At 41.6% G+C, this 23,682-nt stretch overlaps 1 protein-coding gene across 2 annotated transcripts; it reads right to left on the reverse strand.

Annotated features, from left to right (window-relative positions):
* On the reverse strand, positions 1–23,677 carry CD80 (CD80 molecule). 2 transcript variants are annotated; one of them, XM_036066796.2, is made up of 7 exons: positions 23,281–23,677; positions 22,001–22,305; positions 14,946–15,263; positions 9,945–10,226; positions 4,716–4,823; positions 3,374–3,489; positions 1–1,531 (listed from the first exon to the last, which is right to left on the reverse strand). In XM_036066796.2, the coding sequence occupies exons 2-6, from the start codon at positions 22,101–22,103 to the stop codon at positions 3,389–3,391; spliced, it is 912 nt and encodes a 303-aa protein (XP_035922689.2). In that variant the 5' UTR covers positions 22,104–22,305; positions 23,281–23,677; the 3' UTR covers positions 1–1,531; positions 3,374–3,388. The 2 variants fall into 2 exon arrangements, with proteins under 2 accessions (XP_035922689.2, XP_077922558.1); XM_078066432.1 differs by lacking the exon at positions 3,374–3,489.
* Between the last annotated feature and the right edge of the window lie 5 nt (positions 23,678–23,682).

Genomic DNA, 23,682 nt, shown 5'->3' on the forward strand with positions numbered 1-23,682 from the left:
TTGGTTTTAAAAATAATTTTATTCATATCACAAAAATATCAGAAGTACAACTGTTTGAAAAAATAGTACTAACACATTTATCAAATGTAATAAGTAATGTAATATAATTTAAGTATAAATAAGCTGTCTCTTAGGTGTGTACTATTTCATGACTTGAGGTCTCCTTTTGATGTCTGAGGATTATTAATCTTAACTAAATGCAGCAATTCCCTTTTTTTTTTTTGTTCTTTGCTTTAAGTTCTTGTCAGTTTCCTACTTTTATTTCCTTCAGTGATTTTATTCTGAGAGCAACCATTTAAAAGTGTACTTCTGCTCCTTAGACTATGTAGCATAATCTGGTCCCTTTATAGCTACCAAAATTAAATGTTTTAGACCCAGCCACATGTGAGAAACTTGGTCAACTTGCTGTCCCATGTCAAATTTTCAAATGAGAATGTCTGATTGCTCCCGCTTAAGTCAGGTCCACCTCCTGGTCCGTTGAGTTGTGGAAGACAACTTCAGAGAAAGAGGAGTCATGAGCAAGTAACACAGGAACAGCAGTTGGCCACCTTTTCAATTCTCTGCTGGTGTCAGAAGGATCAGAAATACCAAGGAGGAAAAGCCACTTTAGGGATCTAAGGAAGGCCTATGGAATGCTGTTTTCATTACCTCAATAGATTTCTAAGGACAGCTTACTGTTTAGTAGTACACCATAAAAACCTATCTCATTTTAAATGAGAACCTTCTTATATTTTATAAATGAGGTTAAACTAGCATAAAGCCATTTAAGGAGATTATTAGTCCAATATGAACCAGTAGGATATGACTCTTTAAACCAACCTATCCCTCTCCATCCTGACTATTGCTTTGAGGTGTATAAGTCATTCATCTTACATGTCACAGGATATCAGTTTTGGATAGATCTACTTTCTCCAGAACCTGATGGAGAAGTGGGAGAGCAACAGAGGAGAGCACAATGAAAAATGAAATACTGGCTAACACCACTAATGTTTCCATCATCCTCACATCGGTATACATACCAGCATACTACCCACACATGAACATCAGATTGCTTTTTACAAGAACACAAAATCCTCCAGCGTTGCATCAGATCAAGTCTCAAAAGTTGACCTGACATTGGACAAATTCTTTTTCCAGAAGCATTTTGACTGGTGTGTGTATATATATATATACACACACACCAGTTAATAGCACAGAGCCAGACTAATGGAAAAGAGCACCAGAGACAGGAAATCTGAGTTCTGGCTCAGGCCTTTATCATTCAGGTCACCCCCTGGGCCTTGATGTCCTTGTCAGTAATGAGACAAGTGTTTTCAAATGTCTCTTCCAGGCCTGAACAATTCTTTGTTTCTAAATTCTTTGACCAAGGTTACCAGAGCTACTTATGTCCCCACCATATTCCTCTGGTCACTTTTTGCAGGGCTACTGAAATGAAGAGGCTCCTAGAAAACATACTTGAAGTGCAAGGTGGGATAATCCTGGCCATCTGAGGAAATTCAAAGAAGAGGTCAATCTAAGATGGAGGTGGGACCTGAGAAAACAAAAAATTAAACGAATACTTCAAACCCTAAATTCTCAAAGGAGGAAACCATTTTAAAATTTTATATTTTTTATCACAAAGGTGCTCCCAAATTGAGGTGACATTTGTAGATACTAATCTTGATGGCCAAAGAATATAAAGGGAAGTCCAAATTATGGGAGAATTTAGGACAAGTCTGACAATTTTTATTACATGAAATATCAGGCAAATATTAAGCACCAGCTATCATCAAACAACCAAACGTTAGTGATCAAGGTAATATTCTACCTATGAGGCAAACAGATGTATCAGGCATGGTTGTTCTCAATAAGCCTACAACTCAGTAAAGAATATAAGACATGCACGTGAGAATAAACCCAGGATGGAATGTGATGTGCTAGAGATAGCACCGCTCCAGCAGCTCAAAGGCAGAGTTGCTTGAACTGGACAAGATGGTCACTAGGAGACCGGACCCCTGGCTTCAGTATGACATATCAGCTGGCTGAGCAGAAGACTGTTAACAAGCAAAGTCAAGGAAGTTCTAGGTAATCACAGAACTGAGGGGGACTTCCTGGAAATGGCATCCTGAAGAAGTTGAAAACAGGAAACAGAGACTGCTGTGGGGAAATGTGCATAGGCTGCTATGATGAAAGGAACCTGAGCTCCATACCCAGTTTGAGTCCTGCTCTGCTCCTTGCCTGCCTGACCCGAGGCAAATCACAGCCTCTGGGAGGGAGCCTCGGGTTTCTCTCCTATAAAATGGAGATAAAGATCTTGCTCACAGAGACTTTTATAAGACTAAATGAAATAATAAAATAATGCTTTTGTAAAACATAACCTATTAAGTCTCAGGTGTTATATTTCATTTCCTTTTTTTTTTTTTTTTTAAGGTAACTCTGCAGACTCTCATTTCTATGCTTTCTCACCCTAACTTCATAAGTCAAAAAGGACTGTTTATGGAGGCTATAAACCACCCTGGACCTGGTATGAGTCTTTTGGATTCCAGTGTTTCTCTTACATGAAAAGGCCTGGGTAGTTTAGGATAACACAAAATTGATGTAAGTTAATAGTGTGACTCAAAAAACCTGCTGCTGTGTAAGGCTTTCTTAACAGAAAAAACATTCCAGATCCCAGATATTAATTTTCCCATTGTATGTTGAATTAGACCATATCTAAAGTCTTGGACTCCAATTGTTGACATCTAGTGTATTCACATGAAGCTTCTGGAAAACTACTATGTGGAGAACAGTTCAAAGAACTGAGAATGTTTATACTGAAGAGATCAATTGAAATGTGGAAAGTTAAAAGTCTTAAAACTTTTCCTATAGGCATTGGGGGTCTCTTCTGAGTTTTTGAGTGGGAAAATGACATGGAGAAATGACTCTTTATAAAATCTGGCTCTGTTACTGGGTTAGTAGGATGACTCTGTTAGAGGCAGAGAGACCAATGAGGACGTTACTGAGGTGGTACAGAGTGACCAGTAAGTGACCCTAATCTGCATCCATCAGTAGTGAGGGATACAGGCAAAAAGGAATGATCAGAATAAGCAGCTGGGCCAGGAATATTACTTCAAGATGAACTTAAGGTATTTTACAGATAATGAAACACTGAGTTGACTGACAAGAGGGTGACATTTCAACATGGCAGAATGGCACAGCAAAGAAAGGGGTAACGATAAGCAAGTCATGTGGGGAGAAAGGAGAGATTCCAACCATATGTTTAGAGTAACCTGAATTAGGTTTTTGAGAAGGTGAGGTAGGGTTTAAATCTGTGGAGTACCAGAGAGGAAGAAAACACTGTGCCTTCTAATATCTCACATATTCCACCCTGGTAGAGAAGAGCTAGAGGAGCTACCTCCAGATGTTCTGCTCATACGGATGCTTGGGCAGATCCTATGTAGATAGGAGTGATCTTTTCCATGTCCACACCCTCCTCATTCCTCTTTCCCCTTCTCCATCTTGCAGCAAGTCCTTGACGATAAGCACAAACAATAAAGATTTAGATAGGTGAGTTTCCCCTAAATTGTGCCCGTATATTTCAGGAAGCCTTCACTGGCTAAGAACTAGATCAGTGGTTCTTAAACCAGGGAGATTTCCCAGCACCCCCCACCCCCACCCTGCCCTGGGACATTTGTAATGTAATAGAGACATTTTTGGTTGTCACAACGGGGGCAGGGGTGCTATTGGCATATAGTGAATAGAGCCTAGAGATGCTGCTAAATACACTACAATGCACTGAATGAACCCTAAAACAAAGAATTATTTGGCCCTAAATGTCAGTAGTGTTAATAAGAGATCCTCAACTAGAGGGGCAAGGCTGGGCAGTCTGTGTCAAAAACATCCTCGAGCCCACCAGACTTCTTCACCCTATCTGTGGGTTGAGTTGTTGGTTGCAAAGAGTCTTAGTGACTTCCCTGCGCTTTGACAATTTTTGTGCTGAAGTTTGGGAAAATCATCAGATGTTGGTCTTCCAATTTTCTTTGCTCAATATACATGGTTTCTACTCCAAGAAAGGTTGGTGCTCCTTCATGGTGACTATGGCCTCAGCTCTGGCCTAGCAGTTCCTCTTCATTTAATTATAGAGTTGGAAGGTAGCATATGTATAAGGCCAAAAATTTGAACTCCTAGGGAAAAACATCCTAGATATCTCTTCTTTCCTCAACCACTCCTTACCTTTCAACCAAAAATGTATTCAAAGGAATTGAGAATTGGCAAAAATCACCTGTGACCATGTAATTTCTCAATGTCATTAGTGCATCTTACCCTCCTTTTAAGAAAATGATTCTTGACCCCAAATCTTGTCCTTCTGACTTTCCTCCACTTGAAAATCAAAGATTAGAATATCACTTTGCATCAGAAATATTTTCAAATTAGTTAGCAAGCCTCAGTGTCTCCAAGAAAATACAAAGTTAGGGGAAAAAATAAATGGACTAAACTAGAACGTGTCTTGAGGTCACTAATTCCTCATGTTTGTAACTCTAGCGCCTAGTAGAGAACCGGACACAGAGTAGGTGTCCAAGAAAGTCTGTCCAGTGAATGAATAGAACTTGGTGAGACAAGTAAAGAATACACTAAGGTTTCCATAAAAGGAGAAGAGGCTATAACCTAGGCTAAAACCTCGGAAGGTTGCTGACAGATACCGATAGAGTTTGGGCTTCCAGGAATTGAGGTCAGAATGATAGTACAATAGTACTTACTGTGGACTAGGCAGCTTCCTATAATGACAGTGATCACAACAATCCCACTTACTACTGAGATTAGGATGACCCAGAACTGGAGTGAATTATCAGGAGGGGGTGGCTCAACTGTGGAGGGAAAAAAATAGTGTCAGCTCTAATGTGTTTCCAGCTGCAGGATTCTATACCTCTTATATCTACACAACTGTAGAGAGTATTTTTCACTCTTTCTCTGCTCAGCTCTCCACTAAGTAGCTGCTAGCATTTTTCTTGAATAACTCTTTGATCAGACACGTATTTGTGGGCAACTAATATCCAGATGTCAGATACCAAATGTGAAAAAGAAATTTTGAACTTTCGCATTTACTGAATTAAGCTGGCATAAAAAAGATTCCAAGGAGATACTTTAAAAGTATTCTTGTCTTGGAGTGCCTGGGTGGCTCAGTCAGTTAAGCAGCTGGCTCTTGGTTTTGGCTCAGGTTGTGATCTCGGAGACCTGGGACTGGGCCCCACATGGGGCTCTGCACTCAGTGGGGAGTCTGCTTGAGGATTCTCTCTCTCTCCCCCTCTGCCCCTCCCTTAGCTCATGCACACACTCTCTATTTCTAAAATAAAAATAAATAAATCTTTAAAAAAATAAAGTGTTCTTGTCTTTATATCTAATTTTTATAGCTGATATTTCTATGTATTACTAATTATTAGTTGACATCATGTTCTAGATACACCTTAGTTTTCTCTTTCTAGATCTGTCATGCCTTTTCCTTTTCTCTCATCCACACCCTAGGTTTAAAATACCATCTGATTTCTAAATCTGTATATCATATTTCTGATCTCATTTTTTTCCTTACAGCACATTTTATTTAAAATGCAAATTTTATTTACAGATTGATTTACTTTAAGTATTACACAGGCATTGTCACAAAAAAATTACTGGGTTGTTTATTTTTAAATTCTAGTTAGTTGACATACAGTTCAACATTGGAGTAGAGTTCAGTGGTTCATCATTTACATAAAACACCCAGTACTCATCATAACAAATGCCCTCCTTAATACCCATCACCCATCTAGCCCACCCCCCACCCACTTCCGTCCATCAACCCTTAGTTTGTTCTCTATAGTTAAGTCTCTCATGATTTGTTTTCCTCTCTCTCTCTTCCCCCCTCCCATATGTTCATCCATTTTGTTCCTTAAATTCCACATGAGTGAAATCATATGGTATTTGTCTTTTTCTGACTTATTTTGCTTAGCATAATACATTCTAGCTCCATCCACGTCATTGCAAATGGCAAGATTTCATTCTTTTTGATGGCTGAGTAGTCTACTATATATACATATGTGTACACCACATCTTCTTTATTCACTTATCAGTGGATGGCATTTGGGCTGTTTCCATAGTTTTGCTATTGTTGATAATGTTGCTATAAACATCGGGATGCATGTACTCCTTAGAATGTGTATTTTTGTATCCTTTGGGTAAATATGTAGCAGTGCAATTGCTAGATCATAGGGTAGTTCTATTTTTAGCTTTTTGAGGACCCTCCATACTGTTCTCTAGAGTGGCTGCACCAGTTTGCATTCCCACCAACAGTGCAAGAGGGTTCCCCTTTCTTTGCATCCTCACCAACACCTGTTGTCCTCCCGTATTTCTGAACTCCAGATTTGAATTTCCAACTGCCGACTACATGGCTGGATGCCAGAATTTCCACCTGATTTAAACTGAACTCACTATAGTCTTTCCAAAGCATATCTTCCAACCATATTCTCCCATTTCAGCGAAGAGCAACACTATAGTTACCCAAATAAGAATGAGGCCTTCTTTTTGTGCTCACTTCCCAGTAGGTTCCCATGGACTTTCTATTCTGTATTCAGGATACCTCTGCAGTTGGTTCCTTTTCCCAAAATCTCATGCAGCAACTGCCTTAGTTTGGGTTTTTCTTCTCTCCCACCTAGTCGTCTCCATACTGGTCCCTTTGCCTCTGGTTTCCAAGGCTCTAATAATTCCTACATATTCTGCCACAGTGATTATTCTAAAATGCACATTTGACTTTAGTGCACCTACCACTTAGAGACTAGGGAAAGTTGGGTTTTGTTTTGTTTTTTCTTTTCCTCTAAAACACCGGATTGCATGAAGATGAGTGATTACCAGAATTTGCCTCTACAGACCAGAATGACAGGGAGGCTCTTGCTCTTATCCTGGGAATCTAAAAGTTCCACAGGTTCTGACTCACTCCTGGCTTCCTCTCAGAGGCCACTCCTCACTCATCCTCAAGCCTCACTCAGCCTAGAAAGAGGATGTACGTTTGAGAAAAAGAAGGAGGAACTAGTAGCAGCAAACCAGCTCTGTCATGATGCCAAGTAGGAATCTAGTAATGCACCACAGAACAGACCCAGAATCCTAATTACAGAGGCAAGTGTGGACATTGGCACATACAGCTTGTGAGCTGTATACACCATGAGTGGGACTCCCTGATTTACCTCCTTCCACACACATATGTGCCTTCCAGTATATCAAGGGTTAACCAATTTGGCAGGCCCAGGCTAAAAGAATCATGGACCCAATCTGTTTAATTAATAAATTGGGGGATTTTTTTAGAGTGGGTATTTACATAAAGCTTTACATAAATATATTTTTTAAAGACTTTATTGATTTATTTTAGAGAGAGAGAGTGTGTGTGTGTGAGTAGGGGGAGAGGCAGAGGGAGAGGGAGAGAGAATCTTAAGCAGGCTCCACACTCAGCATGGAGCCCGACGTGGGGCTTGATCTCTCAACCCTGAGATCATGACCTGAACTGAAATCAAGAGTCGAACGCTTAACTGACCGAGCCACCCAGATGCCCCTATATAATTATTTTAATGTAAATACATTTATATAAAGCTTTACATAAATATTTTTACATAAGATAAATTATAAAAATATTTATGTAAAGCTTTGCTCACGTTGACTTGTAACATTTTTAGGAACTGTACACCTAATTTTTGTTTGTTTATGCAGTCAGCCCTTGACCACCCACAAATGCATTATTTGCTTTAGAGTCTAAATGATGCCTGCAGTTCAGGGGCACCTCGTTGGCTCAGGCAGTGAAGCGTCTGACTCTTGATTTCGGCTCAGGTCAGGATATCAGGGTCGTGAGATCTGAGATCAAGCCCTGTGTAGTGCTCCATGATGGGTGTAGAGCCTGTCTTAGATTCTCTCTCTTTCTCTCCCTCTGCCCCTCCTCGCCCTTAAAAAAAATGGGGGAAAAAAAAAAGATGCCTGCAGTTCAATTAATAGATTTGAAGTATTTATACACTAAAGCTCTCTGACAATCAAGACAACACTAGTACTTAGCAAGATGCTTGGTATCTGATAACTACTTTAATAAAGATTGAATGAACAAAGAAATGAATAAACCCACACACTTAATCATCTTTCCATTAATTGTTGTAAATGTAGGGCAAAGAGCTAGTATTTTTCATTAGACCGAAAAGGGATACTGTTCATCCTTAGCATGAGGGAAGAATTGAGAGAAGGCATATCAGGGAAAAGATTAAAGCTGGACAGTCTAAATCATCTTTAAATAAGAGCTCCCTCCTTTTATTTGAATGGGCTACATTCTGTTTCCTGCAAGTTAGCAAACTACAGTACACAGACCAAACCTGGCCTACTGCCTCTTTAAAATTTTGCTGGAACACAGCCATATCCTTCATTTATGTCTTGTTTATGGCAGCTTCCAGGTTATAACAGCAAAACTGAGTTGTTGCCAACGATCATCTGACCTACAAAAACTAAAATATTTACTACCTGGCCCTTTTCTGAAAATATTTGCCAATTCCTGTCCTAAAATATCATATACACTCATATTCCAAATATAATGTCCAAAATAAGATGATTGAAGCTGCTCTTACTGTTTTGTGTGCTAATCTCTACCTTAGTCACAATAAATTAATAAACTATATAACTCAAACCTCATTTTTATGAAATCCTTAGAACACATAAAAGATGACTGAAAGAAATTAATTTGGACTATTAATAAAATCAGTCAAAATTTTGTTTGTATTTGAACTAATGTTCCCAGGAAATTTTATCTCATTACCTATTGAAGAAAATAATGAATGAGTCCACTTCAAGATGGAAAGATCTAGAGTAAATCATTCACTAGAATGAGCTACTAAACCATCTAAAATATCTCCTCTACTACAAGAGGAAGACATGCTATACATTCTGTATTATACTATATATCCATGTGCCATTATATATCAAATTCAGTGTATTGCTTATTACCACGCAGCCACAAAATGCGCTGTTAAGAGCGGGCCTGGGGTGTGAGAGAGAGGCCTGATGGTCTTCCATACAATCAGCCATACAAGTTAGACACTTATTTTAAGTATCTGAGTTCTGTAATAACCCATTATGGGTTTAACATGCATAAATTTATAGAAGCCCAACTTATTCCATTTTACATTTTCAAATGATTTCACCTCTTGGGGACAAAATTCTGTAAGTTTACGAGCTAAAGGGTAAAGTATTTGAAGGTCATCGTATTTGGGCAAAAACGACCTCTATTTTCAGGCATTGTCTTCAAGTAGTTTGTCATTTACCTTCTTTACCAGACTTAGTTGTGAATGAACCAGTAGCTCTTAAAAGGCACATTCACCCACAAAAGGCAATGATTTGATGCCATGGGACAATGGGAACGAGGTGCCCAAAAAAGAAAGTACCAAAGCCCCAAGGGCAAGTCCAAAGAAGGACAAATTTTAGTGCTTTCAATATCAACAATATTGTTACAGTAACCTCCTAAGATGACTACTTGAGGGACAGCACTTATTCGGATGTCTCAATTTTAGAAAATTTATTAAAGAAAATAAAATTAGGGCGCCTGGGTGGCTCAGTCATTAAGCGGCTGCCTTTGGCTCAGGGCATGATCCCAGGGTCCTGGAATCGAGCCCCGCATCAGGCTCCCTGCTCTGTGGGAAGCCTGCTTCTCCCTCTCCCACTCACCCTGCTTGTGTTCCCTCTCTCGCTGTGTCTCTCTCTGTCAAATAAATAAATAAAAATCTTAAAAAAAAAAAAAAGAAAAGAAGTCTAGTAACATGCTCACACCTTGTACAGTGATCTTAACAAGTCACAATATCACTTCATCATCATTTGTGGGTCTAAAAATACAAGAAATGCTATCAAAGTCAATATACACGATTCTAAAATGGATCTGGCTGAGTTACTTTCTTTTTAGATTTTACACAGTAGAAACTCCCCAGAACAATGTTACTTACATTTTTGCCAGTTGAAGATCTGTGATACTGCTAAGTCTCCATACTTGACAAGACACACAAAGCTATGGTTGTTTGTTATATTGAAATCCAGTTCACTGCTGATAGTGTAGAGCTCAGTTCCAGGATCTTGGGAAACTGTTGTGTTGATGGCATTTAATTCTTCTTCATTTTCTAACCAGGAGAGGTGAGGCTTTGGAAAACCTCCAGAGGTTGAACACATTATCCTTTTGATGTTACGGGATGGATTTCCAAGGTCAGTTATACTAGGGACAGGAAAGTCAGCTGAAAAAAGAACAAAGATATAAGTACATATCATTATGTATTTGTGTGGTGGGGGTGTGTGAGGTTTTTTTTTTTAAAATAAATTAGCTTTAATAAGAATAATAAAATGAGATATAATTTGCAATGTCTCATAAATCATTAATAGTTATGTATAATCCAAAGATCAACTTTGGTTTGAATTGGGTATATCAATTCTTCATTACTTTTTTTTTTTTTTTAAGATTTTTATTTATTTAAGTAATCTCTACACCCAATGTGGGGCTCAAACTCATGGCCCTGAGATCAGGAGCCACATGCTCTTCTTCCAACTGAGCCAGCCGGGCACCCCAATTCTTCATCACTTTTGATGGAGGTAGGAGGACACTTATAGAAAGAAGTAGATCTATGTGAATAAATACTGACATAGTATTTTGCATTTGTAAGAGATGAAGAGAAAAATAATAGACAACATTTACTGAGCTCTTAATGTTTGTTAGGTCTTAGATACTATCTCATTTAATCTTTACAACAACCCTACGAGGCAGGTGTATGTCAAGAAAGGTCAAATATCAGCAATTTCATTTGACTTAACCTAATATGATTTCCATTTTATAAATAATCAAATTGAGGTCGAGAGAAATCATGAGTAAGTGGCAAAACTGGGATGTGAATTCAAGGTTTTCTGATACCAGGACCTTCTCTTTCCTTCTCTTCTCTTCCCTTGCCTGCTTTTTTTTTCCTTTCCTTTCCTGCCTTTCTTTTCTTCCCTTTCTTCCTAATATTTGAGGTATACAAAGTGGCTCTCTTATTTATCTATTTATGAGTTAATACTACAAAAAACACCTGTGAAACCACCATCAAACTTGAGAGCCAGCACATTGACTGTAACTTATGTAAATCTACTTGTATGGTCTCACCTTTGTTGTCTCCCCATTTCCCACACTTGAGATAACCACTACTCTAAATTTTCTTTAGCATTCCCTTACTGAATTTTCAAAAGTAGTCTTTAATAAGATAAACCTCTGTCCAAATTGTACAATATTGAGTCTGTAATCTCAACCACTTTACTTTACTGACTCCCTTGCTATTCTGATATGCATCACAAGGACACAGGGACCTACCTAGCATTCCTCCAAGATGCTTGAGGCATTCCTGCATTTGTATAGTTGACCCCCAATAAGATACTAAAGTATATACAAAGCAAAGCATAGTGAAATGACTGCAGAGAACACAGGACAAAGCTCTCTAACCCATATTCTCCCTTTGTCTTAGGCCTAAAGAAATGTATACTTCTCAGCCTGAGTGTGGGGATCCAAGCCCCGCATACTTCATCCCATACAGTTAGATTTCTTTTCACAATTCGGAGTTCCACAGAGAGACATACTATAGCGTAATGGTCATCAACAGCGGGTTGTTGTTGTTGTTGTTTTTTTAAGAGTTTATTTAGAAAGCATCATAGTGTAAACAAATTGTACCACTTGGATTTTCTTTTAATACAAAATGTATGATGTAAAGCTGAAGCCACTCATGAGGATTGTGCTTCTCTAGAAAGTTGGAGTTTTTTAAAAGAACATTTGGGAACCATACATACATAATTAATAAAGATTTCCTTTAAGGAACAGGCTGGCCAAGATCCAACAGCAGGTTTTAAAACCAGTTTTGCCTTTTAGCCCTGGAGCCAATTACTTCACCACTTTCAGTTTTAGTTGGCTCATCTCTAAGATGGGGATAATAATCCCGGCATTCCAGGGTTCTAAGAATTAAATGACATCATTAATATAAATCATGAAGCACAGGGCCTGACACATAGCATATCAGTTAATAGATGGAGTTATGTGGGTCTTAAATTTGTACTCTCTTGGATGAGCTCCCTCATTTAAATCAAGTTGCCCAGTGAAAACTTCCAAAACCACCCAGTAGCGCCCCCGTGAATGATAAGAGAAAGGGGAAGTTATGACAAGTGATTATAACTGCTAGGAAAAGGAAAAACTTGCATTTGGTAGGAGGTGAAGTCATCTTTTTTGCATCAACCCTGTTTCTAAATTAAGTTTGACATTTTCCTGAGCCATTTTTAGTTGACATTTCCTACTCCTGCAATTTATCTTATAAGATCAGAAAATTATAATGGTAGCTGACATCAAGAATATTCCCTTTGTAGGGCGCCTGGCTGGCTCAGTCAGTGGAGCGTGCAACTCTTGATCTCGGGGTTGTGAGTTCAAGGCCCACAAAATAAAACCTTAAAAAACAATGACAACGAATATTCCCTTTGTTTCTTACAACATCAATGTTATGTGTTATAACCTGGAATAACAAATCCAAGTAACCCATATCCCAAATTATGATTCATGTTCATTTCTGTGCTCTGCTTTTCTGAGAGATACTTAACCACAAGAACACTGACAATATTCTGTATATTAGAAACCATCTTTGCAAGGTCTGGCTAGCCTTAGCACAGCCTCAGCTGTCTTCTAGCCCTTCAGTGAGGTGATCCATCTCAAGTAACAGCACCTAAGCCCTTGCAAGACTGTGAACCATCAAAAAATTATTCCTTTGGGATAATAACTGGGTGGCTTAGTCGTTAGGCATCTGCCTTAGGCTCGGGTCATGATCCCAGGGTCCTGGGATCGAGCCCCGCATCGGGCTCTCTGCTCCGAGGGAAGCCTGCCTCTCCCTCTCCCACTCCCCATGCTTGTGTTCCCTCCCTTGCTGTGTCTCTCTCTGTCAAATAAAAAAAAAAAAACTTAAAAAAAATTATTCCTTTGTATCTCGTTTTAATGCATTAACCCATGTTTTCACCATTCTGAATGGGTAGGGTAAAAATAATCTTATTAGGAAAGGAAGAGGTGCACATGTGTTAGAAAGGTAAACATCCGTTACCCTAGTTAATCTGTTAACTAGTATAGCTAGTTCCCCAAATGCTGGTTAATGGAGAGGTTTTTAGATACTGCGACGCCGATATTATACCATCTTGCAATCATAGGCAAATGTAGAGAGACCAACTTGTTCAGTGCCAAACCTGGGAAAGTCTCAGGTGTCTGAGGAAACCTCTAAGTCCCGGGCAAAATGGGACAGCTAGTCATCCTAGTCAAATAAATGATTTAATGTCTTGTTTCTCAAACTGTGGTCCTCAGCAGCGGTATGTACGGGAATCACCTGGTGATCTGTTAGTTCCAAATCGAACATCCAACCCCACACCTACTGAATCTGAATCTGCATTTTAACAAGATCCTCTAGTGATTCATAGGAACCTTAATATAAGAGAAGCACTGTTGTAACTGATGCAAATGGAAAAATCAGAATTAATTGGTTCTGAGTCAAATGAAAAGTTTACCTTTTTGTCTTCACTCATCTGACTTTGGTGCCCTGCCCCTCCGGGCCCTTTTGAGGCCCCCAGCACTCTTATGTTGCCTTTTGAGCTGTCCCTGGTCTCCTGCTGTGGTCTGCTACTAGGGCTTGCCCTTCCTGAAATTCTGCCTCTTCTCCCTCTTGGGTTTTATTCTTTATCTTCCTATCAAAATGTATATAGTCCTGCATCTACTTCCCTTCGGGCATTCTGTGACAGGACTGACTATATCTAACGTAATTAACTACTACAGGTTAATATGTTTGTGGTGCCACCTCCCCCAGGTAACACATTTTCATTTTTAACAGAGATCTTGTAGGGGGAACAATGCTGAAACTGGCAGGAGAAGCAATAATGGTGGGAATTCTAGGAATCAGTGCAGGTCAGAACTTTGGAGAAGGTGGGCCTGGTAGAACCCCTAAAACCACCATATAATCATTGCTCTCTCCATGAGTAGGGAATACACAGAGGGAGGTTTAAGGTAATCCCATGTAACTGGCTTACCTCCTAAGCTTTAGGTGTGATTTGGATGCTGAAGTGGAAGGTTCAACATAGCTGGAGAACAGAGCAGGGAAGAATAGTGAAGAATTCACCAAGGATCCACTTACATTATTTGTTATCAGGGTGAATGATTATCTCTTATTACGTAATAGGTTCGGGTTCTACTAAAGGCCCAAGTGTCCAGGAAGAAATAGAAACGTGGCTGAATTTCAAGTATGGGGGAAAGGTCAAGGGCTATCATTTCTCAGCAAGGGGCTCAGGCTATATTAGTATCTTCTAGTACTGTCACCTGTGATAAATGCCTCCTTCCTACCCAAGAAATGCTTGCCTTCACAGGAGACGTAGAAGGAGAGCTTTGATTTATGAATTAATTTTCTTCCCTGTTACATAAATTATGCATCCAGTCCTCTAACATCTAACTTTGTAGGAATACCCATTAGATGAGAGCTTCAAATATAATAATAAATATAAATCGTACAATAGCCATAGTAATAGGCATTCAAATACTACTTGAAAAATATCTCTGCCTGCATTGTTCTTATACCTTTCAATATACTTTCACAAGAATATATTATTGGATCAGTGCAGTTAATAGTTCAGCTACATCAAATCAAGTGTGTCCCCTTAGGATTCAGAAGGCACATTAGGTCATTCTAGTGCCTCAGGATGACTGTCATGAATCTGGATCGTCAAAATGCAAGAAACGCACACTAATAGATATTTCCAGGATGTCCTGAGAAATCAATTAGCGTTTATTGTAAAACTACAGACTTACTTAACCCTAAATGAAGATACATCCCTCTTCGGTAAAATTTTCAACTAAATCAATAGGACTATAGTCTTTAAGGGCATCAAGAGTCTGCCAGCTTATGGTAATTCAGAAAAATCCCACTGACCTCTGACCAATAACATCACCGAAGTCATGTGTTTCACTTTGTAAGAGCCTTTTTCAGGCTTTTGAACAATACAGGTGTATTTGCCATTGTCCGACAGGCGCAGAGCCAGGATCACAATGGAGAGGTTCTTGGTGAAGTCAGTGAAGGTGCGATTCTCATACTTGGACCACACTTGCTCTTTTCCAGACATGATGGCCAACACCATTTCATCATCCTTTTGCCAATAGATTCGAACTTTCATCAGTTCTTCAGTGGAAATGTTGTAATCACAGGATAGTACTGCTACTTCTTTCACTGTCTTGTTCACCTGGATGATGCCTAAGGAGAGGCAAACAGAAGATTTTCTATTAAATATAGCCTCCTGCAGAAGCAGGAATTCAGAGTCGGCAATTCAGAGTCACTTATAATTTTGGTCCCCAATGCTTTTCTCTCTCTTTTTTTCTATGGTGGTTAAAAAAATGTAAAAATATACCATCTTAACCATTTTTAAGTGTACAGTTCAGTAGTGTTAAGTATATTCACATTGTTGGGAAACAGATCTCCAGACCTTTTTATCTTGCAAATCCGGAACTCTGTATGCATTACACAACTCTCCTTTCTTTACCCCCCTACCTCCTTGGTAACCACCACTCAATGTTCTGTTTCTATGAGTCTGACTACTTTAGATACTGCATATAATGAATCATAGAGTGTTTTCTTCTTGTGATTGGCTTATTTCACTTAGCATGGTGTCCTCAAGGTTCATCCATGTTTCAGCATGTGCCAGAATCTCCTTCCTTTTTAAGGAATAATAAGATAATGATAATAATATTCCATTGTATGTATATACCACATTTTCTTTTCAATTCATCTGTCGATTGCCAGTGAGGGAGAAGGTCCACTAGGCCCACAAGAAGGAGGACTTTAGGGGACCTAGCATATGAATGCCAACTATGGGTAGACAATGTACTCAGCCTGATGGGGATATGAAAGTCATCGGAATGTGAGATCTTGAAGGGACTTCCACGTTCATTCATTTTGGTGTTCTTATTTATAGATGAGGAAACTAAGCCCAGGAAAAGAAGCTGTCCCAGCTCTACACTTTCTGGGGCAGACCTTTCAAGCCACTCTCCTTGTTTACTGGTTTCCCCAACTTTAGGCCCCAGTTACAGGATAAGTGGGCCAACATGGCCCACACCCCAGCTGGCCCCCACTGTTGAGCTTTTTTGCTTTGCAAAACAGAGTCCTTTTCTTTCCAGGCCTGGACTGACCTCATAACTTCAGGCTGAATTGACTCCCCTCATCCTCACCAAAGTGTAGTTTACACCTCCAGACTATTTCTCTTCAGCGACCCTAAATGATCTATATCCGGTCCCCATCTCTTTCAGCTATCTGCAATCCATGCAACAGCTGCCCTGTAAGAGGGTCCCCATTTAAAACATTCTGCCCATTTTCCCATCAGTGTATTCCAGGATTAGCAACATTTCAGTATCCAAGCTCCATCTTTTTGTTAGCTCCTAAGCATTTATCAGTAGCACCAAATTCCCCTGTCAGGCTGTGTTTTCTGATTTTTTTTATCATTCTTCCTATGCTGGGCTTGACCTACAAGCAGATCCCCTAAGCCCAAGCTCTTTCACAACTAGCCACTGCCTCCCCCACCAATGCTATTATGCATTATCTCCCAGAGCCACACAGCCTCCCCTGGGCGGGAGGCGGGGGGGTGCTATCTAAGGATCGAGTCTCCAGTCTCTCTCTCTCTCCTCAGACAACAGGATCATGGAGCACTAGCACCTCTCTATTTCAAGAGCCACTCTTCAGGCCTTCATTAGACTGGATATGGGCTCCCCACAGCATTAGGAAGTGAGTTTAGTGATGGCAGTATCTTCATAGCAGGGTGAAGTAACTCAGAATGATCTAAGGAACCCCTTTTGGCAATTGTGCTGAACTCTGCCAACCCCAGCTTTAAGGAACATATCTGAAAAAGGGGGAAGAAATGAAAAGATACACTTGAGGGGAGCATATAATAGCTAAATAACCTGAGCTCTCTTTAAAAAGATACAGCAGAAGCAAACTCATAGGTGTAAGGAGCATAAACTATGGGTTCCTATTGACTTGGATTCTAGTCCCAGCTCAGCCACCTGCTAATAAATCCATTTCCTCATCTGTAAAAAGGGTATGATACCTGCCTCCCAGGATCATTGTAAAATTAAATTCAATTAAATGATATACATGGAAAGTCCCTAATACATAGCAAGTCTTCTCTGAGACTTTCCTTTCCTCTCTTTCCCAACTCTTGCTCCCAACTTCTACCCTCTGGTCCTTCCATTGCACTCAGGGGTTATGTCAGGTACTCAGGACTCTGGTCTTGCCACGGGCCAGATACCACGACAGAAAGCAGCTCATTCATCTGGGATTCCAAATAGGATCTTTCCCTATGATCTGTTTGTTCCCACCCAAAAAGAATCCAGGATTTCTAACCGAGTTTGACATGTGACATTAGCAAAAGAGGAATCTGAACTGAAAATGAGCTACTTTCAATGATGACTCTTAAGGAGTTTTTGTCCAGCCATCTGAGGAGAAGTGTGGGTGTCCCTCTAAAGGTCAGTAACCATCAATGGGATCCTTAATGTTCCTATGTGAAATTCTCTCGCCACACACTCATGCTGAAGAAGAACCAGACTGAAAAGAGGAACCAAAAATCTTCTGAGCAATTTGGAAATTCCACGGAGACCCGGCTTCCATACTCGGGCCTGCTGCATGCAGACAACTGAAAGGTCTGAAGTGTTTTGTCTGCTTCAGTGGCTTTGGAGGGGAGAGTCGGGTCCCTGAATTCTGAGCATTACTGCCTAAAACCTAGTTGAACTTTGACCTTGCTTAACCATTTTACAGATGAGCAGAGCACACTTTCCTAACAAAGTGGGCATGAGGATTCTGTGAGGTGACGCACATGAGACAGCCCCGCAGACCTTGGCAGGTGCCAGGTACCAGTTCCTTCCCCAGACAGCCACACAGCTCAGTTCCTTGCTTCTCTCGGGTTTCTGCTCTGGTCCCCCTTTGTCAGAGATCTCTTCTCCAACTCTCCCTAACCAGCACCTTCCTCCCAGACCCCATCCATCCTGCTGCTCATTAGTCCCTTGCCCTGATTTATTTCTCTTCAAGTTTGTTTCCAGCTTACTTTTGAGGCTATGAGAGCTGGGGCTTTATCTGTTTAGTTCATTGCTGTATCTGCAGAATCTAGGACAGGGACTGGCCCATAGTAGGTGCTCAATAACTATTTGCTGAATGCACGGCTGGCATTAGGAGATGAGATCTGGCTCCATCTGCTGCACATTAGAATCATAACCTTGAACAAGTCGGTTCCTCGGGAATTTCTGCAAAATAGGCATAATACATTCTCCCCTAAAATTTCACAAATTATCACAGGGATCGTATGATACCCAGATGTAAAAGTGCTTAGTTAACTGTAAAACACTATACAGATTTTTAAATGGGGCTGTTCCTGTCATTCATAGCACGTGATTTGTTGAACCACACCCAGGACAGGCCAGAATCACCGTGGTAACTGGCTGACATCCGGACTGAGCCAAGCATCCAGAGCTGGGCAGAACAGCTGAAGTCCCCACGTGCTGTGATGTATGCAATCTCACTGGGACTTAAGTATGCTTTTTAAATAAAGGTGTTCTCGGGGCGCCCGGGTAGGTCAGATGGTTAAGCATCTGCCTTCAGCTCAGGTCATGATCTCAGGGTCCTGGGATCTCCCCACATCTGGCTCCCTGCTCAGCGGTGAGTCTGCTTCTCCCTCTGCCCTTCCCCCTCCCACTTGTGCTCTCTCTCATGTGCACGTGCTCTCTCTCTCAAATAAACAAATAAAAATCTTTAGAAAAATACTAAGAATAAATAAATAAATAAAGGGGTTTCCTGACTCTAAAGGAGACACACATTAAATTTATAGAAAGAATGGTAAATACAGAAAAGCATAAAAGTCATCTATAATCCCACCATCTAGAGATTTACTGTTAATGGTCTGTGTATATCCTTCCAAAGGCAGTGACCCTTTGGGACACTGCTAAGTGCTCTTCATGAGGTGAACCAGCCAGCCGTGGGGCTTGTGTCGGCCTTGGGCTTGGTGCCAGGAACACAAGCAGGGTAAGTGTCTGCTCTCCAGCGGCTGACAGATTTGAGACCTGTCACCCGATGTTTGCATCACTGCTGACTTTCTCTCCTCTTGAGACCCAGCCTGTACGCTCTGTATAAATCTGATCCTCTGCGTCTCCAAATGGTACTTAAATCTTGAAAAGGCTCAGGGACTTTGAATATCAGCGTTGTCCCTGCCAGAACCGCGGCTCATAGGAGCCCTTGGCCAGCAGCGTTCAGATAGTACCCGACGATGGGAAGAGTCCCTGTGGCACTCTGAGGGCATTCTTTTCCCTCTGGCTCAGTCTTCCTCATGCCATAGACTTACAGGCAACACCGCTTCTGTGCCCCTGGCCCACTCCTACCAAAGGCCTGTCCCCTCCCCTTGGAGCTGTGCTTCCCTGAAAACACTCCACCTCTGAGAGAAAGCTGCCCGTGCCGGCCCCTCTGAGAGCCACCCGGTTAGACCCTCTCCGCCTTATAACTGCCAGTTTCTGGAGTCCACGAGTCCAGTGTTTTGCCTCCACAGACCCAACCAGAAGTGGAGAGGAGTTTGGCCAGCCCCTCCCTTCTCAGGACAAAGTGGTCCCCTGTCCTGGGCAGCAATGGCCAACCTGCGGATGGGGGCGGGCGGGGGGTGGGGGGTAGTGCAGCTTCCTGGCCGGAACCAGGAAAGCAGGGTGTGTGGCAAATCCCTTTCCCTGAAGCCAAGGCCTCTGTGATCTCACTCAGCCTTGCCTCCTGCGGGCCATCCGCAGCTCCCAGCTGCTCCCGGATGCTACAGCACACACACTCTCCAATCCCCCGCCCCCCCCCCCCCCCCCGACTCCAGTCTCTTCATCAAAGCTGTCCGACATAGCCTCCTGACAGGTTTTACACCATCACTCTGGCAGCCCTACAAGCCGCTTTTCATGCTTTAGCAACACTTCTTTTTTAAAACATCATTTCGGAGCTTTACTACCCAAATGGAAGGTCTGTGGCCCAACAGCATTGGCATCACCTGAGTCCTTGTTAGAAATGCAGAATCCTAGGCCCCTCCCTGGCCCACCTCAGCAGAAACTGTATTTTTCAAAAATATACAGACTTTATTTTAGAGCATTTTAGGTTCACAGCAAAATGAATGGAAAGTACAGAGAGTTCCCATATACTCCATCCCCTCCACGCACACAGCTTCCCCTACCATCCACATCCTATGTCAGAGGGTACATTTGTGACAATCAATGAATCTACATTAACACCTCATTACCACCCAAAGTCTGCAGTTCCCTTTAGGAATCATTCTTGACACTATACATTCAGTGGGTTTTCACAAACATAAAATGACATGTATCCATCATGATAGCATCATACGGAGTCTTTTCACTGCCCTGAAAATCCCCTGTGCTAAAAACTGCTTTGGACAAGGCCCCCAGGTGATTGGTACAGACCACGTCACTCCTTAAAACCCTTCCGTGGCTTCCCAGTCCCTCCAAATAACATTCAGATTCCTGACCATGGCCTTGGAGCCCTATGGAGTCTGGTCCCTCCCTCCGCCTGCCCCAACACGCTGTCTCCACTTCCTTGCTCCTCTGTTTCTTTCACGTGCTGCTCTTCTGCCTTCACCCAGCTCACTCTTACCACTCTCCCCTCTGGCAGAGAAAGACAGTGTTTGTTGTTCGTACATTCATTTGAGGGATTCTTTGATTGAGTTTCACGTTCTTCCTAATGACCGTAAATGCCATGAAGGCAAAAGCCATGTCAATCTTGCTCACAACTTGTCCCCAGGACCAAGAAAAGTATCCTATACAGAGGAGATGCTCAATATTTGTTGAATTAATAGATGAGTACACAAAAGAAAGAACCCTTGTGCCAGACTCATCCTTACCTTTAGCCTTTGTCTGCACTGCGGCCCCACCCAGAATTCTGCTGCCATCACCCGGCGTCTGCCATAAAGTTGGCCCGGCTGCCCCAGCTCGCCATGGTCCCACCTTTCCCAGGTCTCGGGCTCTTAGGATCGGGACCAGGCACTCTACTGGTCTTCACTAGCTTGGGGGCTAGTTTTGCCTTCTTCAACTAACACACTCGAATCTCTTAAAGGGCAGGAATCCCAGGTTCAGTTTTTGAGTACATAGTAAGTATTCACACATAAGATGCTCAGGGATTTGTTTGTTGACTCAGTGCAGCAATAGTAAAATCTGAATATAGCTGTAGGACAAAGTGCTTTCCTAAATATTTTTCTTTAGCTCAAAGATCGTCTCCTTCCACTTGCTTAATTGCTAAAACCCCGGTCTTCATTTTATATTTTCTTTCTCTTTTTCATTGGTTTCCCCCCAACACACACACACATATTTCTAGGAAGCCTGTATAAATTTCCTTCTAAGTATTTTAAAACTCTTTAGACTCCCCCAGAAGACTCATTAGGGAGTGCTCCCCCACACAATATCTGATGCATAAATTGTGAAACTTAGGTCGCGGTTCTCTTGGTTCAGCAAGCACGTAAAATAGCAAGTTTTCTAGCCCAGGACAGAAAATGCACGACTACCATCATGGCAGGCGCGTAATCCGTGTGCCCAAACTCCTCTCCCATCCCCTCCTCCTCCCTCCCTCACACTTAGACATTCTGATGCCTGCAGTGAACACATGCTTTAAGTGAGCAGCTCTTAAGACAAGGACCTTTGACATTAGGCTCTTTGCAAACTGGCAGACCGTGTTGAAGCCAGCCTTCTCTTTACTTTGGGGAAACCAGGTGGTATGCTGTTCAGCAGAAAGAAGATCTTTTGTTTTGACTTTAAAAATAAAGTCAGAACCATTCTTCAGCAAGATGAGCCCCACTCTTCTCAACAGCCCCCCAAATCCAGCCCTTGAAGGTCAACTTGCAGGGTGACAGAAGGGGGCAGCACAGAAAACCCCGCCTCCTAAACCTTGAAGCAGCAAACTCAGTCAAGCTCCTGAGAGTTCCTTACCTGAACAGAAGTAAAAAAGACTAGTTAGCATCAAGAACTGAAATTCAAGCTTGAGATACGGATGCTCGAGTAGTGGTGTTCTCCACTTCGCTGGGTGATCCATGGCTTCTGCTGCTTAGAGAGCGAAACCAATTTCAAACCAAGTGAGACCTGGGTACCTTCCAGCAAGCACCAGGCAGGAGCAGAAGACAATTCAGCTGTCTCACACAGAGGGTTCTCCTGTGATGTTTGCAAAAACACCGTGGATGGTGTACCTGGGTCTCCAAACTCCTGAATATAAAAGATTGTGGATTTATTTTCACAACCTGAAAAGGAAAAAAAGAAAAAAAAAAATTGAAGTCACCCAGGAAGGAAGGTTGGCCTAGTATGGGTCATAAAACTCCCTAGTTGCCTGCCTGAAATGAGTCGGGACCCTTAATCTGAGCAATGTCTAAACCACACAATCTCAAGGGTAAAGCAAAGGTCAGGGGAACTCCGAGGAGGTGATCTTGCCTTGTACATGCTTCCAAAACGAACCACAGCTCCCATGGAATAGTTCTGCTTAATGGGGACAATGAGACTTCGGTCAAAGCACAGAGAACTATCAGGGCCCTCAATATCCGCTGGCCAAAATTCAGATCCTCTTCAAAACATACCAAGAAACACAGAGCACCAATGAGGTCCTATTTTGTCCAAGGCAGGACTTAAATTATGAAACTACTTCCTTCTCAATACATTTACATAAAAAAGTGTCTCCATTCTTAAACGCCCTGCACAAAGAACATGTCTTAAACCAGCAGAGGTTCTGAATCAACAGAAAAATCTGCTAGTAAAAAGGGAAAAGACGTTCTACAAAAATTACTTATTTATATTATGTATTACCACGGGAGGAAATTTTTTCAGGAAATTTATCAAAATTTAGGACTGAAAATGAATGTTGTGCTCCAGTGTGATCTTCTGAGCTTGTCACCACAGACACAGTCCAATGCTACTCAGAAGACGTTTGGGACCCCTCTTGGGAACCATCCCAGAGCTCATTTTCTAGCCTCACTTGACTGTTTTATTAGCCACACTCCATTTTAACCAGGATTAGCTCGGATCCACTTCTTCACCAGAATTTTATGAGCCATAACTCTGTTGATGACTCACCAGCCATGCTGGGACCCCAGGGAGGCTCCTTTGGAAGTAAGTATGCATCTTGGAGATAGGAGTGATGGTATGTTTATTTAAAAGGCAGTCAGGTTGTTGGTAACTATTCCTACTGAGCTATCCCATATTAAGATAGTAGTAAATGTACTTACTTGCTGAAGAACAATTCCTCTTTTTTTCTCGTGTTTAAAAAAATAAAAAAAAATCAAAGGATGAGGCCCCAGTTCTGAGATGTTCTTTTCTTGCCGTCTCCAAAATAATGGCAGGTTGCTCAGCTTTTCTTTGGGTGATATACCAGAGGTGGCAATCCCCCTTCCAACTTCCTTTTACTCACTAGAAGATCTAGCTGATGTTCTTTCACCAGAAGCATGTAAGTCAAAGCAGGAGATGGGTAAGTGTTATGTATGATTTGAGGAAGCTTGCTCTTGCTGTCCCTTTTTGTCAGCCACCTCCTCAGAGGGTGTGGCCAAGACAAATCACACAGCACCTCCCTCACCACCTCGCACAAACCAAAAGTCTCAAGGGGAGAGAAGACTGTAGAGGGCAGCCTGGGG

The sequence above is a fragment of the Halichoerus grypus genome, chromosome 1, assembly GCF_964656455.1.
Source record: "Halichoerus grypus chromosome 1, mHalGry1.hap1.1, whole genome shotgun sequence".
Lineage (NCBI taxonomy): Eukaryota > Metazoa > Chordata > Mammalia > Carnivora > Phocidae > Halichoerus > Halichoerus grypus.